The sequence below is a fragment of the Maylandia zebra genome, linkage group LG3, assembly GCF_041146795.1.
Source record: "Maylandia zebra isolate NMK-2024a linkage group LG3, Mzebra_GT3a, whole genome shotgun sequence".
In the NCBI taxonomy this organism is placed as follows: domain Eukaryota; kingdom Metazoa; phylum Chordata; class Actinopteri; order Cichliformes; family Cichlidae; genus Maylandia; species Maylandia zebra.
Window position 1 is genome coordinate 18,142,989 of NC_135169.1, and position 12,363 is coordinate 18,155,351.

The following is a 12,363-nucleotide window of genomic DNA, read 5'->3' on the forward strand; positions in this document are numbered from 1 at the left end:
TTTTATTTTTTCTTCTTTTCTTGGATGTCAATGAAGACTCAGGGCCTTGAAGTTTTAATTTTTAAATTGCAAAAAAAATGCAAAAAAAATAATGGCAGGTCAAAATGTATGTTGGTGCCAATCTTTGGTCCATCTAAAGGCCTACTTATAATGACAATCACATATTACTTCAACTGGTTTTTTGTGGAAATATTTAGTTTCGTTTTTTGGTTTTTGGGGCTTATAACACAGGGCGCTCATGTAATAACACTGGGATTTGAAGGGTTAAAACAACGAAAATATAATTAAAACTTTACATGAATATTTCAGGGAGAAGTAGTTTTACAAGGTTGGCTAATTTAAAGTGGAATAAAATATGGATATATGGTCTTTTTATGGCGTGGCTGAGAATGGTCCCTAGGGTGATGGGTGTGAGTTTTTTAAAGGATGGCAGGAGGGTTAAGCAACATCCTGATTCAGTTTTGTGCATTGACTGGCGCAGTTTATTATTTTAGTTTGTTATTTGATTTTTAAGGGAAGTCAGTTGTAAATTAATTATGTATCTGATACAGTGGTTTTGAAAAGATTGTTAAATTACAGTAAATGCAGTCATTACTTTTCATACTAAGATAATAAGTTTAGGGTGTAAACCAGTGTAGAATGCAAATTTTTGACTTTGCTCAGAATCTGTTTACACTATGTACATATAAAGGTTTTACATAAATCTGTAATGTGTGAGTTTTAGCGCTTTAACATTTAAAGCATCCAGCTCAAGATGTCCCAAACACTGAAATTTTTTACATTTATTTTTATTGCGCGTTAGTAGCACATGAAGTCTATATCTGATACCGTGATTTTGAAAACAATGTGAGGTTATAGCAAATAATCATGATAACTTTGATCAAAAGGTCCAAACTAGTTGTCCATACAGGGGATGATGCCTTGATCTTTCCTTTTAGGGTGTAAACTAAGGTAGCCTAGCCTTTGGTTGAGCCTCCAATATTTTCAATATGGTGTAGAACTTTTTTAATATACATAATAACAATTAAGACTTAGATATGCTTGTCCTTCCTACACCCCATTTGATACTTCATACACCCTGCCTGGGGGTTCGGGGGATGGTCTGGCTGCATCTCGGTTCACTGCTAGTGTTACATTCCCTCAAAAAGTGTCCGGGTTTAAAAAGAAGAGAAAGGCAAAACGGTTAAATTAAAAAGGTTTTATTAAAGTTTCAACAATACTAACTCAAAAAGACTGTCAAGCCAGTATCAACTTTTAAAAAGAAAACAGAACAAAACTCAATAGTTGGTCAAAAGCCCTGGAAAGTAAGCAAAACTAGAAAAATTTGCTGTGTGGATGCCTAGACACTGAAGCTGTCTGCTTAAAAAAGCTGAAAAAGAAGTTGCAAAAAGTTGTATGGTGGTGAAGAAACTGAAAATTCTGCTAAAAAAAGGTGCAGAAGCAGAAATATTTGCTGAAAAGTGGTGAAAAGCAAAAAATTCTACTGAAAATGGGTAAAGAAGCTGAAATTTGTACTAAAAAGAGGTGAAAATAAATGTTGCCAGGAGCAGGATTCGAACCTGGCCCTTCTGATCTCAAGGCCGCTATTCATCTTACTGAGCCAAACTCATTCTCACAAAAAAAAGAGGTGGAGAGACTGACAATTCTTCTGAAATTAGCAGAAGTTGTTGAAAGTTGTGCTGATAAGAGGAGAAAAGGCTAAAAATTCTGCAGAAAACAGGTGAATCAGCAGAATTTCTGCTGGACAGAGGTATAGAAGCAGAAAATTCTGGTTAAAAGAGGTTTCTGCTGAAAACACCTGAAAAAGATGGGATTTGTGCTGAAAAGGGGTGAAAAAACTCACAATTCTGCTGAAAAGGGGTGAAGGAAAAAGTGTTGGGGTGTTGAATTGATAACTGAAAAAATTGTTGCCTTAAGCGGGATTTGAACCCTGGCCTCCCAGTCTGAGGACGGCTGCTCATCTCACTGAGCTAAAACACAGCTCATTCCGGCAAGCAAAATCAGTCACAACATGGATAATGTGGAAGAAATGGGCAAAAAATATTGCATAAGAAATTCAATATCTCAAAAAGTATAGAAGTGCGGAGCACCAAAAGTCATAGCAGAAAGAGCAGAATTGTTTAAGATTTGAACGGTGTAAATAGCACAAAAACTGAGGGAGTAGTTAAGCAGCGAAAAACGTACGGAAGCAACCAGAATAATAAAGAATAAAGAGAAACAGGAACTCAACTAAAGGTTAATCACCAAGCACACTCCTCTCCATAGAGCATGAGTAATTAAGCAGCATGCACACACTCATCTCACCAGCTGCAACACCACAAGGCTCTTTGGCCTAGAGCTCACCTACCCCTAGCCTGAAGTACCTCTAAATGCTGATGGGAGTCAGCTGTACTAAACAGAGGGCACCCAGACAGGAGAGACAGAGAGACCACACCCACTCCAGGGCAATTTCAGGAGGGCGGATCTGCTTGGCCATATTTCAGAGATCTGGCCCTGTGGCCCTTAGTGATGTGCGATACCACTGATTTCCTTTCCGATCCGATACCAAGTAAAATTCAGGGTGGTATCGGCGATACTGATCCGATACCGATACTCTGTACAAAAACTTAATGTTTCATTGCATTTCATAATACAATATATAATTGTATTATGTAATTGTAATAATAACATAACGACCGTGGCTCAGGGGGTTGGGAAGCGTATCTGTAACCGGAAGGTCGCCGGTTCGATCCCCGGGCTCTCTGTCCTGGTCGTTGTGTCCTTGGGCAAGACACTTTACACTACCGCCTACTGGTGTTGGCCAGAGGGGCCGATGGCGCGATATGGCTACAACTGTAGCTTGCCTCCACCAGTGTGTGAATGCGAGAGTGAATGAATAGTGGTATTGTAAAGTGCTTTGGGTGCCTTGAAAAGCGCTATATAAACCCAATCCATTATTATTATAACCATATTGCTTCATAATGATTAGAGGACATCAGACAACTTGTTTTTATTGCTTAATAATGCAGAATAATCATATAGAAATAAAAGAAACTGTCGTTGTGCGCTATTTGAGCATGTTGCCTGCCTGCAGCACTAAAGGACTCTGCGAGAGACGTCTGTCTCACCCTAGCAGCACCTGTCCCTGTCCTCCTCTTTAGTTCGCCTCAACATAAGCTTATCATATTCTGTGATGTGATTTACTCCGAGGTGTTTGATGAGGTCAGTGGTGTTGCCACAACAACGTGTCCATACACTGTTTGCGCTCAGCCATTGTTGTGAGTGTGCACGCCAGGGGCTGGGACACATTTATACAGCCGTATTCCGCATATGACTATGAAAGGCGTAAGAGGAAGTAGTTCCTTCCAAATTAGACGATCTGAATTGTATAGTTTCTTTCCACTGCGTTCATTTTAATGGAAAAACTACAAATTTACCCCAGAGTACTAAAATATTGATATTATAATATGAGAATCGATTCTAGAACATAAATTGCTGGTATCGGAGGAATCGATATTTCAGTATCGATCCGCACACCACTAGTGGCCCTGCTGTCTTCTGGCAGGGTTGGCTTTCATCATATGAAAGTATTTGCCTGGTGACAAGAAATACCTGAAAGTTAATCTTTTCTGAATTTTAGAGAAATACATTGCACATGTCTTATGTCTGTGGGGTCTTTATAATATAACATACAGTGTTATATTCACAGAGTGACGTAATAAGACAATTCCACAATACACATAAACACTGATCATTTGTTTTTGTTTTAATATGTACTGCTAATGTCTTGAACAAAAATAAAGATTTGCAGAACATACAATTACTTATTGCCAATTCCAAGTGTACGAGGGCTTTAACCCTTTAAAGCCGGTCGGAGCGGGCACGCTCTGTTTTGCGTAACTATTTTTAAATCCCGGTAGCTCTGCAAACACATAAGCTAGCGCAATAATTTTTTTGCATATGAAACCGGAGTTGTACTTACATCTTATGCCATCAGCTTGTCCTAGGTCACAGTTTCCTTCCACATATAGCTTTGCAAAAACTGCATAAAAAGCACTTGCAGCAACAAAAACATAATATTCCAGAAACTCGCTTTGCCGATCCAATCAGCTGTTCATAACACTTCCTACGTTGGAATAGACGTCAGCGCGAACTTTTGCATGTCCGCCATGACCTGCCCGAAACCGGAAGTGACGTCATTTTTGCGGAAATGTAGTTTTTTTTACCATCAGGGCCTCATGAGCTTATACTGGTGTTTTTAAAAGTTATCTTTGACTTTATGACGTTCTGTGTCGTTTCTGGGATGCTTAGGACTCATATTGCACTGCTGGAAATAGTTTATTTTGATGCATATGCTGCTTTTTTGTAAATTTGCACTATAATGTTTATTTTCGTTTTTCCTGCAGTATGAAAAAATTGGTGTATTTCAAAAATAAAACTATGAAGACACTCAAAATAAATTTCCTGTGGTGGGAAACTATTTTGTGCAACTTTTTTGTATTTACAGTTTTGAGGGATAAGCCTCTTAAATTTCTCTAACTAGAAATATATGTTAAAAAAACAAAAACGATTTTCAATTTTTCTTTTTAGTTTATTGCACTTTTTTGCAATTTATGTAGTTCCTATGCACTTAATGCATATATATTATTAAAATCTGGGCTATAACGGTTGTATTGATGTATAGCAACTTGAAATGATCCCAAAAAATGGCTCCACAGCATGTAAAAATATAATATAAGCTCTGGCGGACTTGGTTCTATGGTAGGTCTTAAAGGGTTAAGAGATAAAGGTACCCTGAGCAGTTGAATAGTCAGGGTGTCCAACACTGTGCTTTCACATACTCTCAGAAAAATTATGGTTCTTAAATGGTTCTTCAGATGTCTTCATGGTTCTTTAAAGAACCATCATATGTCAAAGAACCTTTTTATTTTGTAGATGGTTCTTTAGCTATCCGGTCGTTAAGTCTGACGTCACTAGCCGTGTCTGGGCCTAAACTCCGCTGCAGGTCCATATATCAAACGATCACTATGGCATTACTGAGAGTTGAAAAACTGTCTAAAGTCTTTCATCTTTAATAAAATGATCAGCGTTCTGCTCTACCAGGTGTAACAATTGAGTTTAACATCCAGGCATCCATGAAAACGGAATTTATGACATTTAACGGAGTTAGAAGTTAGCTCGCTAGCTTCTATCTAAATACAATATAGCATGTCCTGAATGTGGGGTTTTGGAAACAAATTAAAACGTACAGCTCTGTTATCACTTCCAACATAAATGAAGACAGAAAACTAAACAGCAGTGACGTTTGTAGGGTTACTGAAGTTTGGCTAGCTGGTATATAATGATGTGCTACGTGACCGCTAGCGACACAGCTATGTTAGCATAATATAAACAAGCTTACTTTTTTTCCACTCGATAAAAGTTAACGTGAGTGTTCTCGGTGGTCAGGAACAAATTTAATCGCATGGCAGGATGCTGTAAAAGGACCAAACTTCAACCAGGAGAACAACTGAGATAATCCATCCACAATACGAGGTTAGTCATTCATATACTGCTGCATGGGCTGGGCTGTAGTTACATCCTAAGGTTTTAAAAACTGAGCTTAAATAAATGATTAGCGGTAATAAAAGCCGAGGGAGGTCATAGTGATCACTGACTGTTTTAGGAGCTTTTTGAGATTAAATAGAAGAAAATACGAAACATTAAACATGTTAACAACACAAAAGCTATATTAAACGCAGACTACTTTAGGCCCGGAAGTAGGATTAAGGATAAGCCACAACACAAAACCTCTTGCCAGTGCAACAATCAGGCAATGAGTAAGGGATTGGTTCAGGCTAAAATAGTCACTGTGATGACCCCATGAGCACCAGATTGGTTAACCAACAGATCTTTAGCAAGGCTTGACAGCTGGGTGGGGAAGCCTGGACAAACCAATGCTGTAAGTGTCACGAATCGCCGTGCGGCAGGCAGGAGTAGGACCCAAAACGCAGGACTCACAGGCACGAGGGAATGAACTCAAAACTCAGCTTTATTCGCTGGCAGAACAAATATACAAACTAAACTAAACTGGGAAACCACAAACTAGAGAGACACAGGGAGATCCACACACGGCATGAGGGACGACGTCACACTGAACAGAGGGAGACGCAGACAGAAATACACAGAGGGTTAACGAGGGAAGTGGGAACACACGGGGAACACAGGTGACACTGATAATCATAACGAGACAGGGCGGGGTGAACTGAACACTGACGGGAGAGGTGAAACAGGAAGTACAGGAGGAGAGAGAGCACGAGTAGAACACCAACGTAACAGGCAGGGGAGACATGGAATAAACACGAAAGGGGACGAGGGCTCATAAATACATAGAGGGCACACAGGGGGAAGAGAGAGCACGGGGAGAACTCAGACATAATGGGCAGGGGAAGCATGGAATAAAATACAAACATACAAGGAAACTAAGAACACTGGGCCAACATGGCCCAGGACCATGACAGTACCCCCCCCTCAAGGGCTGGCTCCAGACAGCCCAAACACAGAAAAACAAAACCAAACAGAAAACAACCCAGGGCGGGCGGCGGGGGCCCAGGACGGAGGGCCCGGAACAGAAAACAAAAGAGCACAGCAAACACCGGAGCCCAAGAAAATAACCCAAACACAGAGCAGTTCAGGGGGCCGACCGTGCGCAAGGCAACGGCGGCGACGCGGAAACAGTTCAGGAGGCCGGCCGTGCGCAAGGCAACGGCGGCGACGCGGAAACAGTTCAGGAGGCCGGCCGTGCGCAAGGCAACGGCGGCGACGCGGAAACAGTTCAGGAGGCCGGCCGTGCGCAAGGCAACGGCGGCGGTGAAGGAGACGACGGAGCAGTTCAGGAGGCCGACCGCGCGGGAGGCGGCGGCGACGATGACAGCGCTGGTCCGGGGGCCGACCGTGCGGAAGGCGACGGCGGCCACCCAGGCGAAGGCGGTCCGGGGGCCGGCCGTGCGGAAGGCGACGGCGGCCACTCAGGCGATGACGGTGCAGTTCAGGGGGCCGGCCGCGCGGAAGGCAGCGGCGGCGGCTCTCCAGTGTCAGGCGTACTGGCCGAGGCCCGGTGGGCACAGGACCAGTCGAGACGGGACCAGGCGAAGCACAGGCTGAGGCTGCAGCGGACGAAGGCTCTGAGGAGGCTGCAGCGGACGAAGACTCGGAGGCAGGACCAGACGGAGCTGCAGAGGCCGAAGCCGGACCAGGCGGAGCAGCAGAAGCAGAAGCCAAAGCTGGACCAGAAGCACAGGCTGAGACTGGACCAGGCGTAGCAGAAGCACAGGCTGAGACTGGACCAGGCGTAGCGGAAGCACAGGCTGAGACTGGACCAGGCGTAGCGGAAGCACAGGCTGGCCCAGGCGTAGCGGAAGCACAGGCTGGCCCAGGCGTAGCGGAAGCACAGGCAGAGGCTGGCCCAGGCGATGACGAAGACTCGGATGCGGCTGGACCAGGCGACGACGAGGCGGTCGCGGATGCAGCTGGACCAGGCGACGACGAGGCGGTCGCAGATGGCGGCTGGACAGGCTCCTCGGGCCCTCCAGCCGATGCGGCGTGAGGCTGAACGGGCCCCTCGGACCCTCCAGCGGAGACAGGAGGCTGAACGGGCCCCTCGGACCCTCCAGCGGAGACGGGAGGCTGAACGGGCCCCTCGGACCCTCCAGCGGAGACGGGAGGCTGAACGGGCCCCTCGGACCCTCCAGCGGAGACGGGAGGCTGAACGGGCCCCTCGGACCCTCCAGCGGAGGCCAAAACAACGCCAACAGGCATGAAGTCCTTCGGCCGACATGAGGACAACTGGCGCTGCACTGAGCACTGACTCTGCCCAGGCAATGCGAACATGGTGCAGTTCTTAGGGGGCTGCTTAAACTTCAGGGGTCCAGAATCAGCTGGTGACTGAGACCTAGCCTCTGGGGAAGCCCTGGAGTGGCAAACTGTGCCAACGGCGGCTAAACCATGGAAAGTACCCTGAGTAGAAATCCAGTTACCTCTCTGCATGGAGTGAATGAGCAAAACTGGCGACACAGGAGACTGAGCGGGGAGTGGCTGCTGGGCAGCTAACTGAGTTACTGGAGACACGGGTGAGAGCGGGAGCTGAGCTGCTGGAGACACGGGTGAGAGTGGGAGCTGAGCTACTGACGGTGGTGAAGTAGATAACTGCACGGGAGACTGAACTGAGGGCGTCTGCACTGGCACAGGGGACTGAACTGATGTCTGTTGTAACGGAGGTGGTGAGAGTGGAGAAGGCAGGGGAGTTGATGACTTCACAGGAGAATGAACCAGAGGTGAGTGCACAGGAGACTGAGCTAGAGGTGGTAGTGATAGTTGAGGGGAAAGTGGAGCTGGTGATTGAGTGGATGACTGTACTAAGGGATGCTGCACTGGGGACAGCAGGGCTGCTGGAGACTGCACTGGGGACACTGGAGACTGCACTGGGGACACTGGAGACTGCACTGGGGACACTGGAGACTGCACTGGGGAAAGCAGAGCTGCAGGTGACTGCGCTAGAGACTGCAGTGATGGTTGTAGTGGAGGTGTGACGGGTGGAGGAGTGGCTGAAGTGGCTGCGGGTCGGGCGGCTAGTGGCTCAGCTACAGAGCATATTAACGGCAGGGCTATGGGTTGAATGACTGACTGAGTAGCAGCCTGAGTGGCTGGGTGTAGTGACGGTTGTGGTGGAAGAGAAACAGGTGGTAGTGTGGATGATGGAGCTAAGGGCGACTGAGTGGCAGACCGAACTGATGACTGAAGCGATGGTAGAGGTGAAAATGGAGCTTGTGGTGGAGTTAATGGCTGAGCTAGCGGGGACACAGGAGACTGAGCTGCGGGTGGCGGCGAGGGAGCTAACTGAGCTGCGGGTGGCGGCGAGGGAGCTAACTGAGCTGCGGGTGGCGGCGAGGGAGCTAACTGAGCTGCGGGTGGCGGCGAGGGAGCTAACTGAGCTGCGGGTGGCGGCGAGGGAGCTAACTGAGCTGGAAGTAGCAGCGAGGGAGCCGACGGAGCTTCTGGCAGCACAGAAGGTGAATTAGAAGGCCGAATGTCCGGCTGTGGGGTGGCGCGTCGGCGGCGTGAATGCCGTTTCCTTTTTGACGATGGCTCTGACGGGCCGAGCGGCTCCACATCCGGCCCTTCAGGCAGGTGGGTAGTAGCAGCTGGGGGATGAAGGTGGAGCTCGTTGCGGATTAAATCCTGTTCGAGTGGGTGGAGCGCACTGAGTAGCCAGGGAAGACCAGAGAACAAGCGCTGTAGTTTGGTTTCCACAGCACGGCGAAATTCCTTCCCCTCATGTTCGAGCCACAGATGCAGGAGTCTTTCCACGGAGTAGATTATGTCCAGACGCAGTTCTTCTGGTGGGTTGAGTGCTGCTGGGTCCATATCTGGTGACGTCGTACTGTCACGAATCGCCGTGCGGCAGGCAGGAGTAGGACCCAAAACGCAGGACTCACAGGCACGAGGGAATGAACTCAAAACTCAGCTTTATTCGCTGGCAGAACAAATATACAAACTAAACTAAACTGGGAAACCACAAACTAGAGAGACACAGGGAGATCCACACACGGCATGAGGGACGACGTCACACTGAACAGAGGGAGACGCAGACAGAAATACACAGAGGGTTAACGAGGGAAGTGGGAACACACGGGGAACACAGGTGACACTGATAATCATAACGAGACAGGGCGGGGTGAACTGAACACTGACGGGAGAGGTGAAACAGGAAGTACAGGAGGAGAGAGAGCACGAGTAGAACACCAACGTAACAGGCAGGGGAGACATGGAATAAACACGAAAGGGGACGAGGGCTCATAAATACATAGAGGGCACACAGGGGGAAGAGAGAGCACGGGGAGAACTCAGACATAATGGGCAGGGGAAGCATGGAATAAAATACAAACATACAAGGAAACTAAGAACACTGGGCCAACATGGCCCAGGACCATGACAGTAAGAGCTAAATAAAAACACACCCACGAACATAAAGACACATACACAGGCAGGGAGAAAAAGAGAACAAGAGGGAGAGAGAGAGAGTCAGAAAAGGCATGCCAGTGCAGGAAGATATCCTGCAAAAAAAGCTATGGTGTACTAACTTTGTGTTATTTTAAGGTTGTATGAAATTACTAGGAGAAAGTTCAGTGAGGGTTAAACAGGCCAGCTTGCTTTACAGTTTAGATTTTACAATAATGCACTACGTTGCACTGGTGCACAGTGACTGTGGTGTTCCTGGTCATAAGTACATATTGTTGAATTCAGCTGTGCAAATCCACTAAGAGCAGATAAACTTTGGCCAGCAGTTGCGTTTGAGCTAGTTCAAAAGGTTTTTTAAGGTGTTTTCAACACCTTTGTAAACAAAAACTTCCCTTCTTAACGTACATTGTTTTTACATCTTTCCAATGTGACAGCTTATGCCTTGCATTTTCAACTAAAGAAAATAAAATCAGGTTCAATACAGAAAACTTCAGCTATTAATGTCACAAGAGTTGTCTATCTATTACAAATCAGAGGCTGAACAACAAGTTGCTAAATAAGACAGTATCAGGTGGAGGGTAGCAGGTATACTTACTAACACTGCCACTTTATCAGTGCTGGTCGTCATGCCCTTTGCTGCTAAAGTATTTATACCTATATTTATACCTACATTCTATATCCATACTCCATACTGGTACTCAGGTTGTTACACTCTACTTATCATATTATTTGTCATATCAATTTATTATTTATTCTGCTTTTTTAAACTATTTATTTATCAATTTTTTGTAAAAATAAGTTTTTTTCATTATTCTGTCTCTTTTCACTCCGGGACCGTGTGTACATAATTTCGTTCCACCTCATGTTAACATGTGATGAAAATGGCTTAATGCTATTCTGGATTTTAAACAGCACTCTGTACCTGCCAGTGGCTGGGGCCGATGCTCTACCTCCCCCGGCTGATCTAATAATTATTATAATCATATTAATATCATGTCAAATATGTAGACGAAGTGTGACCACAAAGGATACATGCATGAACAAGTAAAAGAAAAAAAATGCCAATGCTACAGGTCAAAAGGAGAATGTGATCTAATCTTTTTCTACTGAAATTACACAGCAGTACAGAATAGTTACAACAGATGTGTTGGGACAGATCCCTGCTAGTGCTAGCACTGAACCTTGCACCATGTATTTCAATACTGAAATTGTCTGTCCATCATTAAAACTCATACCTGCAAATCAGTTACAAATAGGGTGTGTGAGCTGCTTTACATCACACACAATAAATTATGTAAATAATGTTAAAATTAAATAACATATTACTTAAAAGATATTTTTGTTGGTAATAGTGAAATTTAATATTATTGTATTCATAACGGTGAATGCAGGATGCTCTCTAAATAAAAAGAGAAAAGAAACGGAGGACAGTTTTATCGATTGTTGAGTGGTTGTGCTCTGTGGATCCTCCTCTTTGATCATCAGTCAGTAAATGAAATTAAGACAACATGATGTTTTGACTCCGAGAAAAATGCCGCAATGATCTGGGTGACATGACTTTTTTTTCCATCAGTTTTTTTTCTAATGAAATATTACTTCCTGATTTTGCAACTATGTAAACATAACAGTTTATAAGTGCTGCTCTTAGATCTGTTTCCCACTTCATTCCCACTGGAAGGCTGAAGCTGACAGCTACTACTCTTACAGAAATAGATCACCTGCTACAAACTCTCTGAATCTCCTTTCTCTTTTAACCACCTGTCACTTCAGATCTTGTTTTCCACAGAGATACTAAACATAAGCATGAAGCTGCTGATTGTGTCCGCACTTCTGTGTGCAGTGATGGCTTTGACATCTGCTATTGGTGAGTACTGGAGTATAATGTGCTTATGGAATAGAATGGAAAACTGATGATGAGAGTCAACATCTGTTTGAATATATCCAGATCTTGAAGATGAAGAGGGCAGCAGTGGTACAGAGGAACTATTGCTTACAGGTCTGTGGAAAATTTCCAGAATATATTTCTGTCCAGCAGGACACACAGCTAAGTTTGTGGTACAAAAGAATTGTTATGGGTTATGAGAGAAAATAAATTGAAAAAGAAATGTTTAAACGTTGGCACTATCTGACCAGTCACAGTATGAATAAATGTACAGGCAGGAGAGCACCTGATTTTATGAAGGAGCATATAACTATAATATAGGAAAGTATGAAAAGAGTAAACAAACACAGTTATTGAGTGTAGGCCTGTGAAAAGCAAATGTTTTACAGTCTGTTTTGAATGTAAGCACAGATGTAATTGGCCTCAATTCTGCAGGAAGCTTATTCCAAAGAACGGGACAACCGTACATGTTCTTTGGAACAAGTAACACCACATTTAGCTTTAAT

At 44.8% G+C, this 12,363-nt stretch overlaps 1 protein-coding gene across 1 annotated transcript in view; it reads left to right on the forward strand.

Moving 5' to 3' along the window:
* The first annotated feature begins 11,659 nt into the window (after window positions 1-11,659).
* LOC101470591 (type-2 ice-structuring protein-like) overlaps window positions 11,660-12,363 on the forward strand; it is a 2,544-nt gene continuing 1,840 nt past the window's right edge. The window contains exons 1-2 of the mRNA XM_004573209.3: window positions 11,660-11,839; window positions 11,921-11,971. Of these exons, the coding sequence (XP_004573266.2) occupies window positions 11,779-11,839; window positions 11,921-11,971 (112 nt within the window). The 5' untranslated portion in view covers window positions 11,660-11,778. The remainder of the gene's footprint in view (window positions 11,840-11,920; window positions 11,972-12,363) is intronic.